The following is a 23,045-nucleotide window of genomic DNA, read 5'->3' as shown; positions in this document are numbered from 1 at the left end:
TGCCGATCGTTGAGAGTCTTTATTGATTTAGCGTTTGAATGTATAATAGTCTTGTGCCTTCCTTGCAGAATGCTGTGCAAGACTTCAAGGAATACTAGGACACATACAGGGTGCGATACAAAAACTCGGACAAAATTCTTACATCATAGAATAAAAGTTAATTTATTTCTTTTTAATTTTTGTTTACCTCTTCACTTGTATCATATTTTATAATGAACATTTTAGTTTATGTACTGATTTTTGGCCTTTTTATAATGCCAAACAAAAGATCTGCTATTTTAAAGTTAGAAAATGAACAATATGAAGTTGTTCATTTTCTTAATGTGCCTCGGCAAACAGTGTCTGATACAATCTATCGTTTCAAAGATCTTGGCAATGATGGTCAAAGTCCAGAAAGCGAACTAAAACGCATGGGTGAACACTTTCAGTAGCCGGAAGGTTATCAAAAAGCGAATTCAATGGAATTCGAAGGTTTCTATGAGAAAGATCGCTGGTGAACTGGAAATAAGGGACCGATCAATGCAACGAATGGCAAAATCAAAGTTCAATTGAAGCCTTACAAGATCCAGAAATTTCAGCTTCTCATTGAAGAAAACAAACTAGTACGGTTCCAAACACACCAAAAGCTTTTGAAACGGGCCGCATGCCAGCATTGAGGGAGATTCCTTTTCACTAATGAGAAGCTCTTTACCGTCCAAAAGCTAGCAACTCCTAGAACTATAGGTTCTGGTCTGTAGACGCACTAAGCACTTCAGCAATTGTTGAACATTGCAAAAATCCAAATCGGTCATGGTCTGTAGAGGAATTTGCGAAAGCTGCAAAACATCTCTGCATTTTGTGGGTGATGGAGCTAAAATAATCCAAAAAGTGTACCAGTGGGACATTCTAGAAGCTGTTATATTTCCGTGGACCAAAACGCACTTTGGCAGTGTAAAGTGGGAGTTTCAACAAAACTCTGCATCAGCTCACAAGGCTAAAAAGACAGAAAAGTGGTGGAAGCAACATTTTCTGGATGTGATATCATATGGAGAATGGGCACAATACTCGCCGAATCTCAATCCCATGATTAAAGTGTATGATCCATTTTGGAGTCTAGGGCTTGCACTAAACGGTATAAAAGTTTGGACTCTCTGGGATAGATTAAAGAAAGAAGACTTGCGGCCCATTGCTGAAAATTTCAATAAGCTTTTGCGCCTCTGCATTACTGCAAACTGCCACTTCAAAACCAATTAGATTTATTTATCAACAAATATCTAGTCTTATTATTATTTGTTATATTTTGTTAATTTATTTATTTTTAATCAAGTTATATTAAAATTTGTTTGTCCAGATTTTCTGTCGAACCCTGCATTTTCCATGCCATTAAAAATATCGTTAAAAATTATTCAAAGAAAATTTATCATAAAAGCTCATAAGTGAATACAATGAATAAATTAACAGTGTTAATTAAGCTCACTAAATCATTAGTTTCTTTCTGGCGATGAAAAATATCAAATTCTTGTTCTTTTCCTTTTTCACAATTAATAGTTAGTTTTGGAAATATTGATAAAAATTTTGTAACCATCTGCACGGTACAAAATATCATTAAAAGTTAATTTTCAAAATTACTGAGGAATTGAAAAGAACACTTCGGAAAAGAATGCTATTGAAAAAAGTCAGCAAGGGCCTTTTTAATACATTAAGGTTTTAAAATATTTTAAAATATTTAACTTTTTTTTCTTGATCTAAACTAAACTGAACTAGACTAAAATGCTTGTGGACATGATCTAAGTAATTACCTGCACGGCAAAAAGAAAAGAAAAACTCATCAGGACTTGCGAAAAAGATCTTTTTATTATTTATTACTCTTTAAACATGTAAGCGAGAGAATTTTCTAGCGTTGTGTATAATTGGAAAACTAATTATTGGATTTTACAACAGAGAGCCTTAAAATATATATTTGAGAGTATATTCTGAAATTTGTCTCCCAAAACATATGTTTGAACGAACATTTAAAAAATGAATTCCCGTAAGATATGAGCCAAAAAAATTCTAAAAACGTACTTCTGCGAAAAATATGAGTTTAATATTAAGACAAACAAATTCCAACAGTAAAATCCACAGTTGAAAATTCAGAATTCCATACTAGAACTTAATCAAGATAAATATTTAATTACAGGATTTTTTTTTGTTGTTAAATTTTTCTTTCAATGTTATTAATATGTCTACAAAGGAAGGTATTTTTTTTTTGTTGCAATGTAATATCATAATTTTTTTTTACTTCTTTTCACATTTGATATATAGTGTAATACATTCGTGAAAAACGAATGAACATACAATTGTATGCCACTACATATCCTGCAGGTGCTCTCATTTGTGTTTCACATAAACGCTCTCGAACTTTTAGAAGTGTTTTCCTCTCTCTCTTTTGTTACACTTACATAACTCTTTCCTTGTTTATATTTTGCTGTTCCGTAATCAATGAATTTCGTAACTGAACTGTGATTCAATTTTACAAAAATTCTGCTCCCAATATTTCCTTGTTCATACTTTTTTTTTGTAAACAAAAAACACATTTTGGGTTGAAATATGCATAATTTTTGTTTTGAAAAAAATCTTGCTTTCAATTCCTTCTAAGTATTTTTTGTAGCTCTCAAATGGATTTTATATTAACACTTAAAATGTAACAGTTGTTCTTAAAAAGATAAAGTTTGTGTGCGATGAGAACAATAATTACTCATTCTTCCAAATAATGAATGATTCGAGGAGAATGGTAACGATTTGCGAAATTAAGAAGAATACGAAATCCACCCAGAGCTTTCTGATTGAAAAGTGGAGAATAAAATTAACTTCTAAATATTTAGAAACCTTTGACGAAAATAATCCATTAATTAAAATTTTTTTTTCCCCTCGGTTTTTTTTTTTTTTTTTTTTGTAAATAATGATCTTATTCTAGATTGGAATATGCATTATTTTTTTTAGAAAATTTTTCTTTCAGTTCCTTTTAAATATTATTTTAGCTCTCAAATAAATTTTATATTCATACATGAAACGCAACAGTAGTTCTTAAAAAGATGAAACTTGTGTACGATAAGAACAATAATTGCTCACTCTTCCAAATAATGAATAATTCTAGGAGAATGATAACGATTTGCGAAATTAAGAAGAATACGAAATCCGCCCAGAGCTTTCTGATTGAAAAATGGAGAACAAAACTAACTGATGCATTTGCAATAAATAAAGGCAGACTTAAAACAGCTTCGTAAATATTCCGTCAAACTTCTTTCATGTACAGCTATTTGCAAATCATTCAAAACTGTATTTTGTGATTTTAAATTGCAACAGTCGAATCAGCGATTCGAAAAGTATGTTGTTTTCTTCTCTAAACTACAATTCAATGCATTCTTCGATTATAAATATTTGTTTTATTTCATTACTTATCTTAAAATATGTTATTTTCGAAAATGAAAAACTTTGATGACTAAACATTAACAGTAGATTGTTTGAGAGAACAATGATGTACAGATTTGTTCTTTTTGTCAAGTCAATAAAACTTTCCCGACATTTTTTTAATCTGTTCTAAATAACTGCTTTTTTGCTACAAACTGTTATCAGATTCATTAAATAGATTTCTTATACAAATTAAGCTAACAAAGTTATGAAATTAGAAAAAATATCTAAGATTTCAAAAAGTATTGAAAATATTTCAGCAATGATACAAGTGAGAATATATTCAAATCCAACTATACAAGTTTTTTGATAGCCTGTGGGAGGGGTTTTCCGAAATTTTCTTGCAAACTCTCTAATAAAGGTGTTATTTTCCCTCCTGCATAAATATTAGGAACCTTAAACAAAATAGTGAATGCCACAAGATCGCAGATTTTTATTTTCAGAGTCCAGCATATGCGATTTATACTTATTTTTTAGTTAAAAAAATATGCATTTTGAATGCTTTTTGACGACCGATTGGAACCATAATTTGACATGAAATTATCATTTCGGCAAGATCACATATCACATTTCCTGCATCTAATTTATTGCATGTTTGTGTTATCGGGTTTACATGCAAGAAAAAGTATAGCAAGACAGATAATCAAACCGTAAGCGGATTTGATTTAAACATTCAATACGGATCACACTTTAGATAGTAAAATTGTGTAGCAAATTTTATTTATCTAGCTCTTTATGTTTTGTAGTATTGTTCACCTACACTCGTACAGACAGACAAATTTTCTATGAACGGGTTTCGTTTAATATTTGGTGGAAATCTAAAAATTTGGTTTAAAGAACACATTCCAAATTTCATCCGTACAGCTCAAAGCGTTTTTGAGTTATCGTATTCCCAGACAAACAGACATATTTCCAAAAATATGTTTTTCGGTCTCAGGAAGCTCTGAAACGTGCACATTCGTTAGAATCTCGAATTCGAATTTTTCGTTGATTACAATACTTTTTTTTTTTTCTTTTGATATGCTTCGCATACGAGAAAATAAAACGGGGATATTAAGTTCTGCAAAATCTACCCACAAAATAATTCTCATCGAACAGAGAACCCATACCAGACGTCCTTGAACTTCACGTACCGATTATTGATCATTCAGAGAGGGGCATGGTTTTGGAGGGATAAAAGGGTTCAATGGGCTGGATGGAACAGAAGCTCGTTCGATAAAATCTATTCGAAAAATCCCCACTCCCCACTTTCCGCATCCACCCCTCACTTCCGTCTGTGAAACAAACGGAGATCACAGGTGGAATACGAGATTCTGAAGTACTGGTTTCCAAACATGGAAATGATAATGTGAATTTAATTTTCAGTATGTGGAGAAAATTTAAACCGGCTATTTAGTTTAAATAATAGTCTTTTATAAATCATATATATTTTAAATTGTGTTTCTACCACATGAGAAATTCGAAATTTAAAAGAATGCTTGAAATTAAGAGTAAAATGGAATAACGAGATAATAATTACTAATAGCAAAGAAAAATAAAATAATTTTGACTATCTTGTTTATTCTGCATTTTTTTAAAATTATCGTTTGCATGCATAAAACAAATCTCAGAAGCTTTTTAATTAAATTTAATTGTGCTGTGAAGTCTTTATGAAATTAATTGTCTGCTTTAAATATATATTTATGAATTAAAGTATTTTTTTACAATTCTCATTTTGAATGCTTTTATTATTTGGTAATTTATCATAATTGTTTCATAAAACTTTAATTATGATTTAATATTGTAAAGTTTGAATTTTTCTTTATCGATATAAAATAAAAACTACATGACTAAAGATCTATTACACATATTTCACAAAATATTCTAGTAAAGAATTATAAAAAAAATCTATAAACAGTTTTTTTTTTAAATACAAGACGCAATTTGTGTTTGTATACGGAGAATCACTATTCCGAAATGAGTTTTTGATCCTAAATAATCATTCTGAATAGAATTTTTTTTTTTTTTTTTTTTTTTTTTTGTAGAAAGACAATATATGAAAAGATAAGCTATTGAAAATAAAGAAACTTTTATCAAGGTAGAAATACCGCATCGAATTTTTGCTAAATAGCAATATATTGTAGAAATCCAGATACAATAAAACCACACGTTACGCTCCTCTTAACACTCTTTCAGTAAAATGTGGTTTTACTACGAATTTCATAGATCAACTTTTTGCGCGGTTTTCAAGCAGTTATATTGAAACAAAAACAACAACAACAAAAAAAGCGCGGGTATGATTTCGAAGTATTCTACAAAAAGATCAATTTATTTTGCCACTTTAATTTTGTATCCATGATGCATCTTGTAGTAAAAAAAAAAAAAAATTCTGATGCCTGAGCTCAGTGTAAAGCAGTATATTGTTATATGCTAGATCATATAAGCAGTTAACATTCGTCAAATGACTGTGATGTCATGTTCCATTTTAAATTTTTTTTTCTTGTAAAGCGTTTGATATATTTATTATCGATCATTAAGGTTACTGTGTGAGAATATGAACATAACATTTTCATTTACGTTAACAGAGCAGAAACATTTCGATTTAAATTTTTAAATAAGACAAATTTTTTGTAATGAAAAAGCGTTATCTCTTACATTTACCGAATGATAATAACAATTTCTCATACGCTCATAAATATGGTGCTAAATTATTTTTAATTGAAAACTATAAATGTTAAATCCGGCGAAAAAGCCTTTTTAGTACCATAAACATAAATTATTCGCAGTCTTAAATGCTTCAGCTTAATCAATTATTTATAATATAAAATTATTCTAAAATTTATTATTAATATTGATTTATTCTAAAAATGTCTGTAAAAAATTTAACTCTAAAAATACTGACACACTTTAAAAATAATTAATTAAAAATATATATTTCAAAAATACATATTTAAAAAATGTATTAGAAAAATAAATATTTAAATAACTGTGAATTATTAAAATTACTTTCAAATATTAATTTAATTTCAAAAACTGATAAATTAAAAAAACAAATAATATCTATTTAAAATGTATTTTTCTGTTTAAACCAGCATCATTATTTTGGTGCTAAAATTATTTTAATTACCTTATTTCATACACAACCTTTACTATTATACTTTCGTATACGTGAAGTGCGATTAGAGAAAATACAATAATCATAATAAAATCATGATTAGATTTGATATATATTGCAGTTTGAGTATTTGAAATTCCAGCGTAATCGTGTTTGAGCAAAGAATTCAAGACAAAAATGACAACACACTTCAAAATATTTAATGTTTAACATTTCTTACCATATTAAAACGTCACAAACATAAACAAAGAACGACATTTGAAAAGAAATATAAGCAATGTACAATAAGAATTTGACATTTTTCACCGATGGCACGCTTAACTTAAATCACAATGTTGATGTATAGACATCACAGTTCCCGAAGAACTTTTTATTAAACAATGTACAAAGTTCAAAAGTAATAAGCAATGCTATTTTTTTCAAATGTCAGATTTCATGAACCTGACGGTCATGCCTTCGCCACCGTAGCGTTTCGACTTGATGTAAGAAAAGAGCACAAAGCCAATTGCTCCGAGGATAAGACCAAGGGCTAGCATTCCGATGACCAGTCCAGTGAATCCCTCTGCAAACAAAGAAAATGACAATGAATTAAAAGTGGAATGGTTCATATTTCGAATTATAACGAACCAATAAGAGTGGTTAATATGAGTCATAGCAACTGAAACCATTTTGATAATTTAAAAAAATTGTTGGTTGAGAAGAAATAACAGTAAATATAAAAATGTTTTAATTGAATGAATTAAAAGAATTTTTTAATTCTGCTTTATTTTCAATTTATTTTAATATATTGTTCGCATTAATACTTATTCTTAAAATACTAATTATTGGCTTGAAGCTTTCTTTCTTTTTTCCTTTTTCACTGATAGAAACAAAAATACCCAGCTGATCGCATGAGTTCTTCAAGAATTTCAAAGATATCAGAAATAAAAACCGAGGAATAATAACGTAAGAATACTAGATTTAAGGTTTAGAGTTATAATGTTAAAGAGTCACTGTAGTAGCAAAGTAATGGGTCATAGCGCAGATCAATCTTCCATTCTGAGTATTTTTCCCTAAAGAAACCAGATCAATCTTCCATTCTGAGTATTTTTCCCTAAAGAAACCACATTTTCAAGGAACATTGTGGTCATAGAACTTAACTGTTGCGGCCTGTGATCATTTGAAAAAACCCGAGCAATAAGGAAATACATTGCACAAAAATATTCGATATCAGGAGTTGGATTTTCCATAATTCTGTCTGAACAAGATATCGATGAACCATTAGAAAGCAAACCACATATTCAATTTGCTTTAGAAATTTCTATAACCGAATTCACCGTGAGCGATATGATAGATACAACGCTGCAAGCAGAGTAATTGAACCAAAATCAATCTTGTCAAAATTTAAAAGGCCCACCACAATAGTATCACAGATACAAGTAATGCAAATATGGCAAGAGCACTCAGAGAGTGTAGACTTTCGCCAAGGGCCATGAAATTGAAAGGAAAAAGATATCCAATCTATACAAAGGAAAAAAACTAATCAATAATTGCTTCTATAAAAAAACTTTAAAATGAAAAACAAGTACTGACAATATTTTTAATCAATGCATAATTTCTATATCTCAAATCTTATAAATCTGATATCTAATCAAAATCATTTGTGAACAGAAAAAAATTGCTTTTATAAAAATGCACACTATATTCAAATACTTACGCAGAGACAAGGACATGTTGTTTTCTGATAAAAATACCACATAGTAATAAATCATATTCGTTAAAAATTGTCTTTATATTGAAAATTACTTAAACTGCTGAATGTTTTAGATTTATTAAATACAAAAAAAAAAAAAAAAAAAAAAATGTGTTTTAGTTATACCAGTTTTCGAAGATCTGATCAGATATTTCTTATTAACTTTAAAAATGTAGAAGAAAATTTTCCAAAAATAATGAGGAAAAAAAGCCACAAAAATAGATATTATTTTTCATCTTTAAATAAGATTTATTTAATTTCAATAAATAAAATTTTATTTTATGGTGTATCATTAATGGATGAAGCCACGATTAGAATGGACAATTTGTATTGAAATTCAAAAAGATTAGTTAGATGACTTACGTTTTTACGGTTTTATTTAGACATTTAAATATTTCCTACATTTTAATAAGTTAATCAAACCATGTTTTTAAAAACATTTTTGTATTATTTTCTGCTCATTAATCTTTAATATATTTCATAATTCATAACTTAAAGTATTAAAGACTGTTAAATTCAATTTTTTTCTCAAAATCACTACCAGATAGCACCTTTCATATAGAACACAATTTGATTAAAATTGATCAAAGAACAAGTAATTAAGTTTTGAAATTAATGTTAAACGTGCATTACATTAAACATGCAAGTTATTACTCTCAGAATTGTGGTAGTTAGATTCTTTTAGAACCATGGCAATAAGTTAATGTAAATAAAAGCATGTAAAAAAACTGATACTTACTTTTGGTGTAACCGCTAGTACTTGGAATGATGACTTTCAGTTTGTTGCTAGTTTTAGCCCAGTCATCGACGATCTCTTTCTCTGCAAGGAGAAGAAAGTTATAATTATTTTAGATTATGAATATATATTCTTATTAATATTTAAATTATATCAGAAAGTTTGAAATGGATATGAAGAATTTAGATATTTTTTCAAAAGCAAAATTGCTGTGTTACTGACATACACTGTGACTTTGTTCTAAATTTGTGACATTCCCATTGTAAAGTAGGAAGCAATGACAATTTAAAAACAATTATTTTGGGTAAGTGAAAGCAAGATTCGAGAAATGCACTTGATTTATTCCATTTAAAAGAAAAATTTTTACCTTCTAAATAAGGATGAAATAATTTGAACAAAAGTAATAGTCAATCAATGTAGGCTAATACTGTTACAGTGAATGAATCGTATAAAATTATAAAGATATTTACGTAATAAAGCAATTTTTCTTCTATTTTTGCTTACATCTAATAAAATAAGCTTTTAATTTATGAAGTTAAGAATAATAAATCGTATATTATATTTATTGAGAGCATTTAGATGTTTAGTTTTTTTTAATAATAAGTTGCTATTTTAAAATTATCCAAATATAAGGCTGTTAAAAAATAAAAGAGTCTTCTTGTTCTGAAAGAAAAATAGTGTTTTGCATTCTGTTTTGGAAATCTCGAAGAATACGTTATTTTCTTTCTTTTTTTTTATTAAAGTCATGTACATACTTTCTGTTTCCTGAAAATGTCAGAGACTTTTTTTAATAAACCAAACGATAATTTTCGTTACAGAAACCAGACACCAAAACCGAAACCAGACGACTGATAGACTGAAGCTATCCAGACAGTCAAAGAACTTACTAATGGTATATTGATATTTTTATAGATGTATTTCCTTCATAGTTATAGCGCAATGGAAAAATGCAGTGTTTATTTGCTGTTATAATAGTAAGCCCTCGTTTATCATTAAAAAAAACTCATGAATATAACGAAATCAAGCATTTTTTTCTCGAAATAGACAAAACAGCTTCTTAAATGTGTTTAGACTCAGCGCATTGAATTATAATTTGTTATGCTTACGCAGAAGTTCGAGATAATTTCATAAAAGATGAAAACATTTTTCTAAGAAAGTTGATTTGCTTATTTTATATGCAAAATGAAACATTTACTTGGTTTCTTCTTATAAAAATTTTTACCAGGAAAAGTCTTTGCATCAAATTGTATTTTTTGAAAAAACTTTAGTTTTAGTCCAAAAAAAAATGCCTTTTCCCTTAAAAAAATTATTCTGTCACTGTGTCAGCCAATACACGGTTTCCATTAAAATAAAAAATATATAGTCTGGCATAAGTATAATAGAATTATATATTATTATTATTATTTATATATTATTATTATTGTTATTAATTTCTAAATTAGAAACAAAAGTTTATTTGTTGTGCAAAATTTCATATCTTAGAAACAATTCAATTTTTCTTACAACTTGTTTTAATTTAAGCCAGTCTTAAATGATTCATTTTTTTTAATGTTAAGCTATATGCATAGTACTTTTGTGATTTTCTTCGGAAATTGTAATTAATTACATTTTTAATCAATTTTATTTATTTAATTAATTTAGCATAAAATACCAAATTAATTTATTACAATTTTTAACTAATTGGTTAGAATTTCAGAATTTTTTTAAAATTATACATACCATAATGCATAATAATTATTAAAATTTTGCATATTAATTAAGTTGCAATAACTAAGTTATTACTGAAAAATTTAATTCAAATGCGGTAATTATAATTTTGACTACAGTTATTATATGGAAATATATTGCATATACAGTATCATTAGTTGTGTATGTCTCAATATTGATGTTGAAATATATGTACATAACATTTTGGTTATTTATTATCAGCAAGTGATTTTTTTTAAATTCGTTTTTCATTAATTATGAACGACGTTATGTAGTTAATGCATGACAAGGAAATTGCATATTGTAACAAACAAAAGATTTTAAAAAGTAAAATGTTGTGTTTTCAATGAAAAATTGAAATGTAGTTTTCTTTATTTCATTATGATAAAGTTATTAGACTGGCATTCTACCGTTAATTGGGTGATATATCATGCAACCTGTGTAAATCATTCAAAACACTATAAAAGGTAGACATTTGGATCTAGACCTACCAAATCTGGCAAGTAATTAATTCTTGGGTAGTAAGTTTTGATAAGAAAGAAAAAACTTTAAATCAAAAAGTTGAAAAATTTACATTTCAAATACAAATTTTTAATTCATTTAATAAACACCTCGCATTTAATAATATTTAGTTAAAACATTTTGATTCAGTAAACTTGATTTAAAAATGTCGGTGAAATAGTATTGTAAAAATACAAAAATATATAATACTTTTTACCATAACATTATTGTGCTACGATGTTTTGTTCAGGATTTTCGAATTTCTTTTTTTTTTTTAGGCATCTATATTTTGTAGTACAAAATATCCAAAACATAACGATGAAACGATGAATATCTCATATTTATGAATATCTCACATTAGTCATAGAAGAATGATAAATAAATAATCTGTTATAAAAATTAAAGATAAATCTGTTATCTTAAAAGTTGAGGAAAATAATTCTTGAGGAGATAAATTTTAAAATTAAATCCAACAAATTTTAAATATGAATTGCAGTACAGTTCCAATTATTTGAACTTCAGTTATCCGAATGGGACTTTTTTGGAAGGGGGGGGGGAGGAGCACTAAAAGAACAGCAAACAAAATTTTCCGAGATTAAAAACAATTAAAGACAGTGAAATAATTGACTTCCATATATATATATTAAAGCAATGATATTCTAATACATTATAAAGAAAAAATTGTAATTAAATTAATATGTAATAAATAAATTTCATTTTTTTCTTTCTAAGAAATAACCTTTTTTCATAAACTTTTCGAACCAAGTCTGTTTCCAAATTATCTGGATAACTATTATTTTATATATACAGATCGACAATATCGACCTCAATGTATTTCAATTTAGGAGAAATCTAGAACGAATTTTCAACGAGGGACCTAAAATCGAAAGTCAGGACTATCCCAACAGATTCGGAAAGTCTGGTCGTTATAGAGAGAATCTTTTCAGTCAAACATACGAGGTAATGAGAGTAATTTCATTCTGAGAAGCGTGTGGTTTTTGCGGAGAAATAATGAACATATGATGTAAGCGTACAAGAATTCTGTCACGCAGACCAGCTTGCGGTAGAAGGTCAAGGTTACAGGTACCGGAATAGGATGCTTTGGATTGGAACAGTTTCGAATGTAGGGGGTGGTAGTACGAATATTAAAAGTTCTTTGTTTCATTATAAAGAAAAGGTTTTTATTTTATCGTCAATGTATCTGTAATTATTCATCTTGCGTATTATTTATAAGAAATAATTGATTTTTTAAAATTATTATTTTGAATTAGGGCTTCCCAAATTTTTTCACTTTTTTTCACTTTCTTTCCATGCAATAAGTATTTTCGCAATTCCTTAACCATTTGAACTATTTTTCCGCAATACCAGAATTGAGAAATAAGCATGAAAAGATAATTATTTAATAATTATTATTCTCATTATTTATTTATTTTCAATTCATGTGCAATATAAGATTATTAATTAATTAATTAAGATTATTAATTAAATATAATAATATAAGATTAAATATAATATCATAAATATAATAATATAAGCAATATAAGATAAATTATTAAAGCAATTATTATTATCGTTATTTATTTATTTATTTTCAATTCATGTCTAATATAAGAAGATAATGCCTTTAAAACATCTAATAGAAATAATATCTATAATTGATCTAATTAAACCAATTTATGAAGATTCAGAATGATTTTTTTTAATGCTTTTTAACAAGAACCAGCAAAAATTAAAGCCGGATGCTCCATTAGTCTGCAAAACTATCCTCCAGTTTGTCTACAAATTCTGATATATATTCTAATGGATGAAATAAACAATTTGATAAACTTAAATCTAAATAAATAAAAAGTAAATTCATAAATAGTTTGCACCCCATAGAAATCCAATCTATGCAAAAGATTTTTTTTTAAATTTTGATCACAGATTAACTGAAAAGTAAGGGAGATTTTCCGTGACAGTAAATTAGTTATTTAAATTTTCTATGCATTAAAAACTACGTTTCCATATATAGAAAACATTATTTTAACACTTGTGTTGTCGTTTCTTAAATAAATAAAGTCGTTTCTATAATTAAAATAATATAAAATATGTCATATTTTTTATCATTTTATTTATTTGCCGCTGACAAAGCTGAACAAATTTTTTTTATCGCTCTTTAAAAATTTATCAATAATTTATGGAAAAAATTATTCATTTTCTTAAAAAAATAAGTTATACTCATTTGAAAGGATTTTAAAAATCCTTTGACATAATCTGTGATTTTTTTGAAAAGTCACAAGATTTAAAAATTGATTTTAAAAAAGGCACACCACGTTTTAATAAAAAAAAAGTGAGAGCATTATATATACATATAAAAGTGCTTTACACTAATATATGTATATATATTTGAAAATGACCTTATTTATGTAAGCATTAGCATTACCTCAAGAGCCCCATATTTCCACCCCCCCCCCACTTTTTTCAATATATAACATTTTCACTATATAATCATCAAAATTGATGTGGTGGTATATAATGTGGTTAATTATGTGATAACTCAGATCTTTGTTATATTTTAAGTACTTCAAATTTTGCTCACACTGAAGCTTAAAGAAGAATGAAGTGAAAGTTTTGTGACAAACAGTTTTGCTTAAATAGTTAGATTTTTATTAATAAAAAAGTGAAAATATTTTGCTTACCACCAATGGCTGGTTTGTCAACTTGATATAAATAATAATATAGAAAAAAGTCGTCTGACAATTCAGACTTCAACAGTTATCAAAAAAAAGTCGTCTGAAAATTCTTTGATAAATCTTATTCGAGTTTCGTTTCACCTACAAGTTTTTTCCAGATTGTCAGACTTCATTGTTGAGCGCATGCAATGCATATTCCTGGAGGCACAACCTTTGAATAACAAACACAGCCCTTGAATTGTTTAGTTTCCTAAATTCAGGTTCCATTGTTTTTTCTTTAACTTGTGAATCGCACGCATCGTTTAACTCATTTGTTTTTAAAATTTTGGGTTGCCGGCTGGGTTTGTTCCGCTTCAATCATTTACAAATATTTAGTTATATCAGAATTTAAAATTCTTGAAGCATCACTAAAAATGCTACATTTCCACGAACAATAAACTTTTACAAAATTTGATTTTGGAAATATGACTACATTTATTCGTAAAAAAGAATAAAATTTTAATATGCATTCTTACGAATAAAATTTTAAAAAGGACTTAGCCCAGATCTTTACAATAATTCGTAATAGCAACCATAAGATTGTTCTATTTAAAATTCTTGGAATCCAACAAAAATATTTATTAAAACACTTAAAATTCAAATTATTACTCATAAACATCGTTATCCTTCAATAAAAGATAAGAAAATCTTTTAATTTTAATCAAAAGTTTGTAAAGAATATCTTGATTGTAAAGAAATGAATTTGTCATTTGTAGTGGTTCCAGTCATTTAGTTGGCAGAGATGGGAAAAATTAATATTGATCTCACAAGAAGTTTATTTTAAATAAGAACGATAAATTAAAAAAGACGGTTTATTTCATTTATTTATCTTTGTTACTTTGTTCCATTTGAGATTATCTTTTAGTAAGAAACGGAATTCTTTGATCCCATTTAGGCACAAAAAGTTCTGATAAAATTAAATGACCACTAGCATTTACGGAAGCATTAACAGTGATTGAGTTACACAAAGTTTGGAAGAAATTTTAAAGAAATATCAAATGAGCAAATTTTTCTACAATTATTTATACTTAATTTCATGAAAAGTCATTGTTAACGATGATTTTGCATTTTCTATATGCCTTGTTAAATAACTCACGTCTTCAACTAGAATCGTTAGTTTAATACATGCTCTGAACTATTAGTTCACAAGGAAGCTTAATTTATTAGCTTGCATTGAAAAAAAACGAATGAAAGTTTTGGTTTCTAAATATGATTGTTTCAATACAAATAATTTCAAAAAATGGGAAAAACCAATGAACAATAATACTAAAGTGGCACTCAAAAAACTTTTAAATATATTTATACTATTTTGTTTTTTATATAAAAAAAATTACAAATAAGATTTTTTTGGTGGGAAAATGCCGCTCTTTCTCCTTTTATTTCTTATTTGTGTATATAGTTCCAAACGAGGAATATATTCGATGATCATGAAACATCAGATGTGACTGAAAGTTATGCAAATATTAAAATATTCTGAAGTATGCATGCAACTTTAGTGAATAAACTATATTTTAGTATACATTTTCTGCCCTTGAGGCTTAGTTGCCCGTCGACATCTCCGCGTTGTTGAGCGGTTCTCTTTACTCTTCTGCGTATTTTCATTTCATACCTTGTTGTTGCTAAATTGTTATCAAAAACTTAACATTCTTTTTTCGCTAGACTTACACAATGTATCAATACAATATTTGAAGAAAACATTTTTGGTATTACTTAACGCTTAACTGGGGAGGTGAAATTTTAGGACATAACTGGGGAGGTGCGGTCTACGAGACCGCATTTTATTTAGACTCAAATTAAATTTTCTAATGAATGTATTACTATGAAAAACTGCCAATATATTTTGCAGATATTTTTCTTGATACAAATGTTTAAAAAATTTTTAAAAATAAATTATCATTTAAAAAAGTAATTTTGCGGAACATACTTTTTCATCTCAAATCACATGTTACAATAAATAATATTCTTGAAAAAGCATATTACTTTTTACTTTTTAAATCATATTTATTTTTACAGTATATGAAGGTATATAGAAGACAATATAATGTAAAATTGAACAATTATATGAAAAATGAAAAAAAATGACAATGGGTAAAATTGACACTTTTTCTATCGGCTTGTGTGACTTTCATAGCACGGTTTTCTAGGGCATTTTAAACATGCAGGTTAAGAACTAGTATAAAAATCAACCTATAAATTCTGTATATATATATATCACGGTATATTAATATATTTTATAAATTTTTCAAAATACATTATCACTAGAAAAATTAATTATGTTTGAACATACATATCAAAATCAGTTGAATGCGAACTTTCATCGAAAAATTCTTCTGTACAATTATCTTTATCACTAAAATCACTTTCTGCTTTATTTAAATGTGTCTGGAGCACTACTTCATAATAGGATCAGTAAACTGGATGATATTCCGAGCCCCAAGTTTTAGTGCCCTCTGCTAAGCCTTGTTTATCACTGGGACACTAACAGGGAGATGCGGTCTCCGAGACCGCTCTCGAAGAAATAACTGAATTATTTAAAAAAGCATCTGCTGAAATCGGTTAAAAAAGTGCATGTATATTGAAGGTCACAGAACAGGAAGCTACAGGGTCAACCCATTCAATTGAGCTAAAAATAGAATAGGGGTGACAGAAAATCCATCCCTAGCAGTCTCACAGACCGCACGTCCCCAGTTAAGGGTTAATTGTTTTTAATTAAAAAATTACGAAAGTATATAAGAAATCTGGTCTCTCTCTCTATATATATATATATACATATCATTCCGCATTTCTATATTTAGCAATCTTGAACTACGGAAATAATTTTTTTTCAAAAGGCATGAATGCAAGCAATACTTACTTTCATAATGATGGCATTTATCATTAGACTCCAAATCTGGTTTTTCATCCAGAACTTTGACGCTGAGAGCACAGCTACTGTCGGTACTGTAAGGACCGGATGCTGGACAGTAGTTGAATGACTTACAGTTGTCTTTTCTTTCCTCTGAGCACACTCTGGCGCATTCTTCCAGAGTTATTTCATTTCTCTTGTCGCTGTCGTCTTTAATCAAAGTAAAACCCATGTCATAGTAGTCGGCGGCAAATTTGGCTGTAGAAGAACAACATGTTAGAGAGTCAGTCAATATGAAATATTTTAAAACAAATTATCTTGTTTTCTGGATTAAATCCAAGAACGTTTAATGGTAGATGGGCTCAAGCAACGACAACAAAATTAATCAACCGCAGTAGTCTCACCAAAACATTTTCGCACATTTTCTAATAAGTGTATTATCTCGTACCCTCCTTCCATACAATAATTGGGAACGGTAGGTAAATTAGGTACCAAAATTAAGACTGTGTACCTAGGATTTTTTTTCTCTCCCCAGAATCTCGCATTGCAGTGTTTTGTGCTTCAAAAAATAGTGAAAGAGACCAAGTATGAATTTTGGAGGCTTATTTTCGTCTAATTGAAATCAAAATTCGATACAAAAATACTTTTTTTAGTAACAAGATAACAAGCCAAATTTCATTTATCTAAGTCATTGTGTTTTGAATTATCATGATTTTATGCTTGTGAAAATACATATCTTCAGACGGTGAACCCTTGATTCAAAATTTGATGACTATTGGCACTTCGGATATTAAAATTGTGTTCCAAATTTCATTTATCCAAGTGGTGATATTTTTGAATGATCGAGTTTACAAGCGTTCAAATGTACAAATAGACAGATGGTCAGAGTTTTGATGCATTTGCTTAAATTTTTAATATAAATCTAAACTTTAAATTTTAAATCTGAGTACCAAATTTTATCTATTTAACTCATTACATTTTGAAATTATCAAGTTCATTTGTGCAAGGACAGCCAAAAGAGACAGATTTCATGCTAATGAATTTCGTTAAAAACTTTATAAAAATATACAAATTTGATTCAAAGATCACATGCCGATTTCATCTGTCAAACTAAAAGCGGTTTTAAGTTATGATTTTTATAGTTATCGTTTCAAAGCATATTTGTATTTTGATTGACAGACATTATTCCAAAAGTGTGTTCCAGAGTGGTCTGAAACGTGGAGATTTGTCAAAATCTCGAGTATTGAATTTTTTTGATGATAAATTATACTCTTTTTGAAAGTTCGCATGCCAGAAAGTAAAAACCAGGATAATCTGACTAATACAGATTGTTCAGTTGTTTCATTATTGATACGACTTCGCTGGCTAGAATCATCGAGCATGGAATGGGAAGGTGCCTTTATGAGTTAGGAGACTCCTCAATCCTTTGGCGGTGTAATAACTGTGTTGCCAGCTGGTTAATGGCAACGCTTCTAGTGACGGTGCCTTTATGAGTTAGGAGGTTGCTCAATTATTTGGCGGTGTAATAACTGTGTTGCCAGCTGGTTAATGGCAACGCTTCTAGTGACGGTGCCTTTATGAGTTAGGAGGTTGCTCAATTCTTTGGCGGTGTAATAACTGTGTTGCCAGCTGGTTAATGGCAACGCTTCTAGTGACGGTGCCTTTATGAGTTAGGAGGTTGCTCAATTCTTTGGCGGTGTAATAACTGTGTTGCCAGCTGGTTAATGGCAACGCTTCTAGTGACGGTGCCTTTATGAGTTAGGAGGTTGCTCAATTATTTGGCGGTGTAATAACTGTGTTGCCAGCTGGTTAATGGCAACGCTTCTAGTGACGGTGCCTTTATGAGTTAGGAGGTTGCTCAATTCTTTGGCGGTGTAATAACTGTGTTGCCAGCTGGTTAATGGCAACGCTTCTAGTGACGGTGCCTTTATGAGTTAGGAGGTTGCTCAATTATTTGGCGGTGTAATAACTGTGTTGCCAGCTGGTTAATGGCAACGCTTCTAGTGACGGTGCCTTTATGAGTTAGGAGGTTGCTCAATTCTTTGGCGGTGTAATAACTGTGTTGCCAGCTGGTTAATGGCAACGTTTCTAGTGACGGTGAGTTTATGAGTTAGGAAGCTCCTCGATTCTTTGGTGGTGTAATAATTGTGTTGCCAGCTGGCTAATGGCAACGTTTCTAGTGACAGTACCTTTATGAGTTAGGAAGCTCTTTAATTCTTTGGCGGTTAATAACTGTGCCGCCAGCTGGTTAATGGCATCGTTTCTAGTTATCGTTTCTTTTATGTTAGGAGACTCCTCGATACTTTGGCGATGTAATAACTGTGTTGCCAGCTGATTAATGGCACCATTTCTAATGACGAGACATATTCCACTTTTGAGATCTCGACGCATTAGGTGTTTATACGAAAAGGATTTTAGGATTTTGTCTCAGACTTCTTCCAAATGCTATATTTGTCTTCCTGAGTGAAGAACTTTGAATAAAAAGAACTACTTAATTTTTTTTTCTAATCTACTTTATTTAATTAATAAAACTATCGGGCGAGATCTCCCCAAAATTTTCTCTTATAAAGATATCATCCTCCACCTTCCATAAAAAACGGTGAACCTTGGGTAAGGCAGAGAACGTAACTATTGGCGTACAATAGTTATTAACGTTTGGCATAAATTTAACATTTTTAATGAATCTATCGTGCGATCCTTGGCAAGTTTCTTCGCGATAAATCCCTGGCATCTCATTAATAAGGTTTTAGACGCGTTTTCATAAACCGATTGAAATTAAAATCTGACTTAGAACTACAATTGTAGTCACAAAATCACATACCAAATGTACTATATTTAAATCATTGCGCTTTTGAGTTATCGCGCTTATATGTTTCTGAAAGTCCAGACCAATAAATGGTCAATCCATTATTCGATTTGGCTCAAAATTTGACAGGTGTCTACGCAATAGATGTTAAATCTATGTATCGAATTTTATTCATCTAGTTCTAATTATATTCATTTATTTTATTTCTCCATTTTGTGGCTATCGTATTAACTAATATTCGAAAAGCCTGACAGGAAATATACAAATGAGGTTTAAAGTCAAATTCCATCTGTCTATGTGTCCATCTATGTGTCAAATTTCATCTATCTATCTCAAAGAGTGTTCAAGGAGAGATAGAAATAATTTCAACAATGTGGGTTTGGACTTGGAAAGGTCTATAACGTAGAGATTCTTTCAAATTTTTTTGACAGTTAGAATTTTTTTTTCGTGTATGAGAAAGTTTAAAAAAAATTATTTTTAATTATGCTTTTATTACTGCAAAATGAAAATAACCAATTTTGTTGCAGAAGAGTTAGAAAGCTAGAAACAGAAATCCACTTACCTGCGTAGTGAGTGCATGTAGTCTTTTTGTCGTTCTCAACGAATTCATCTTTTTTCAAATCCATGACATGTTTGGAATGCAGGACGCATGTCTTAGCTGATCTGCAGTATTCGAAGCCTCGGCAGGTGAATTTCTTTTCTTCGCGGCAGGCTTTGGCGCAGTCTTCAACGGATGTAACCTTTTCTATCAGATCATCACCAGGCAGCATAGAAACTCTTCCAGGATAGGCGTTGTAGAAATCGAGATACTTCACTAAAGTGAGAAAGTTGCATATTGGATTGCATCCTATCGTGGTCGAAATAAGTATGTAAAATAATCTTTAAAAAAAGAATATTATTACCGATTTAACTCTAAGAAACTGAACAGCTTCTATCGGCCGTTCAATGAAACTACGACAGACGTCCAAAACGCCTGCATATCTTTGAGGAATTTCCTCTCTTTTTCGATAAGCATGCTTGATTGAATATCTGGCGTGTGCTTTGTTCTTTAGGAACACTTGCTCAAATAGTTTTGAGGGACAGAAAAATTTTCTGAGAACTCTCAAAAGACGCGAGCATGCATTTGTTTAATAGTCATCAGCTAGTTGTTTACTCTTTCTTACATCAACTCCTCAAGAACAAGAGCTGTCGTTGTGATTTTTGAAGAGGGTTAGGAATTTTTCTTATCTTTGGAGAACTGGAGTTTCAATATTCTGAACTCGAATGATCTTATAAATAAAACTATCAAAAAGAAAATTAAATAATACCTTTTTTGTTTGTTTAATATTTCGAAACTTTTGACATGCGTAGTGAATTGGCGATAATTTACTATCTTCGCGACCCAAGGATTCTAGACTAGAAGTTTGAATCGAAGAAAAAACAGCCATGCAAGCAGCTACTAGTAACCAGAAGTTATAACCATAAATTGAAATTGACAGTTGTATTACAGAGCCATTATGATCGTAATTAACGCATGCACATTTTTTAGTTAGGAAATGCACTTATTTGTTTATAATGTGCTTTCCTTCATAAAAAGAGGCCAGAAGTTTCTAGGCTAGAAATGCAACCCACAGAAGGATCGCTTTGAGTTTATTAGTGGCTGGAAGTTATACAAATTTAAAATAGAGAATTACATTACAGTGCATTATGATTGTACCTAGCGCATACTTGTGCCCTGTTTTGAAAATATACCTATTTGCTCAGGATGTATTTTCATTTACAAAAACGTTAATCAATTGAATGCCTATGCATATTCAGACTACGTCAATTCGAAAGACATGTTAAAGGCTTGCTGGAGAATTATTCCTATACAAACCAGTGCTTGTTTCTCTGCCACAAAAGCATTGACAAACTCATAGCGGTGTTCTTTCTAATTTTTTCGAAAATCCAAATACTTTCCGATGCTATTCAACGAAATTCATGAATATCGTTATGGATCTCTTTGAGTAAGATATTTCGCTGGTATTCATTCTTCCGATCTTTTACCTCGGTAAATTAAGATTCTTATTATGAAGATGTTTGCTTTTAAAACCCTATGTTTGACGCAGTGTTGCTTTACATAGCCAAAATTCGCATCATACGAGAAAGAGCTACTCCACTTCTCCACCGCGTTCAGGGTACTTTAAATAACCATCATAGTCGCAAGAACCCTCTGGAGGAAATTATAATTGAATCCTAAAGTCCATTGCTTGCCTTTAGGATTCTTTCGTTAGAGGATGTCCCATCATCGGAATGGAGATAATTTGACCTCACTTCATTTACCCACTAGGGAAGCCAGAACCAACCATCATGTTGGAAGTTTGTTATCTCTATTTAAGGGATACTCTTTGATGGAATATACGAAGACAGTATCAAAAAAGTATCATGATTAAACCTTTGTTGTCAAGAAACTACTTCATCTTTGTGAACACATTTCAAAGTATTCGTTTAGCGCAATACAGAGATTTTTTTTCTTCTTGACACTTCCGAGCTGTATCCTGGAAATATACTTCTCACGGCGTGTCAAGGGGTTTCTCCTATTCTCTTAGGATTCCCTCGAATAATCTCTTTATCTTTCATTACTTTTATTGTTACCTCTCTTTCTATCTTTATATTTCGTTTGGCGCAGTATATTCCAAACTGGCGTTTGTGCCATTAAACTCAATAAAGCCAACGAATCAATAGTGAATTATCGTTCTAGTAAATTTCCTTACTGTTGGAAGACAACACCCCTTTCCAGAAACTTTAATCGAGGCATCTGGTTGATATATGAACCCGTTGCATCTTGTGCAAATATCTCTGTGATAGATTTGCCACGTTTGATTTAAAAAAAAAAATCATGTTTACTTATTCTGCTTGGTCATAAAAACACGGACTGTATAGCTGCTTTTGCACACAATACACATCGTCTCATGATTACCGGTGTTCTCTGTGACTACGCGAGAACTTTCGCTCTATGTTTGTTAGAACTAGACTCTATAGTTTTGATACCATATCTCAAAACAGAAATTAAAACATACTTACGCGAGTATACGAAGCAATTCTTATCTTCATCCGTATCAACATTGTTGCGGTTGGTCACTAGTACGGAAGTTATCATACACTGTTTATTATCGGCATCTGGACAATAGGAGAAACTGGCGCAGTTGATGTCGTCCGAGGTCTTGCAAGCTTTGTAGCAATCGTTAAGGGTGTCCACTTCGTGCAAGGACACTGTGGTTTGATCTCCAGGTTTCAGTTTTGCATATTTGGCCACTGTGATGTAAGGTTTCTCCTGATTGTCATTACCTACAGAAGAACAAAATAAGAATGCTCATCGTATACAGTATAAGAATTGATATCGAACAGTTTTTCCAGGGTATATGGCAGAAGGGAATAATGTATTTTGTTCATAATTATCATCCCTCAATTGAAATAATAAGAAGAAGGGACACCTAAGGTATGGTATAATTCCATACCCATTCAT

General features: G+C 30.0%; 1 protein-coding gene across 1 annotated transcript in view; it reads right to left on the bottom strand.

The window, feature by feature from the left end:
- Positions 1-6,701: 6,701 nt before the first annotated feature.
- The window catches only part of LOC129989466 (uncharacterized), a 72,386-nt gene continuing 56,042 nt past the window's right edge, over positions 6,702-23,045 (bottom strand). The window contains exons 20-24 of the mRNA XM_056098023.1: positions 22,604-22,867; positions 20,124-20,375; positions 16,765-17,013; positions 8,995-9,075; positions 6,702-7,085 (exon numbers count right to left, since the gene is read on the bottom strand). Coding sequence (XP_055953998.1) covers positions 6,943-7,085; positions 8,995-9,075; positions 16,765-17,013; positions 20,124-20,375; positions 22,604-22,867 — 989 coding nt within the window. The 3' untranslated portion in view covers positions 6,702-6,942. The remainder of the gene's footprint in view (positions 7,086-8,994; positions 9,076-16,764; positions 17,014-20,123; positions 20,376-22,603; positions 22,868-23,045) is intronic.

The sequence above is a fragment of the Argiope bruennichi genome, chromosome 10 (genome assembly GCF_947563725.1).
Source record: "Argiope bruennichi chromosome 10, qqArgBrue1.1, whole genome shotgun sequence".
Taxonomy (NCBI): Eukaryota; Metazoa; Arthropoda; class Arachnida; order Araneae; family Araneidae; genus Argiope; species Argiope bruennichi.
This window is presented reverse-complemented; position numbering and strand designations above follow the sequence as displayed.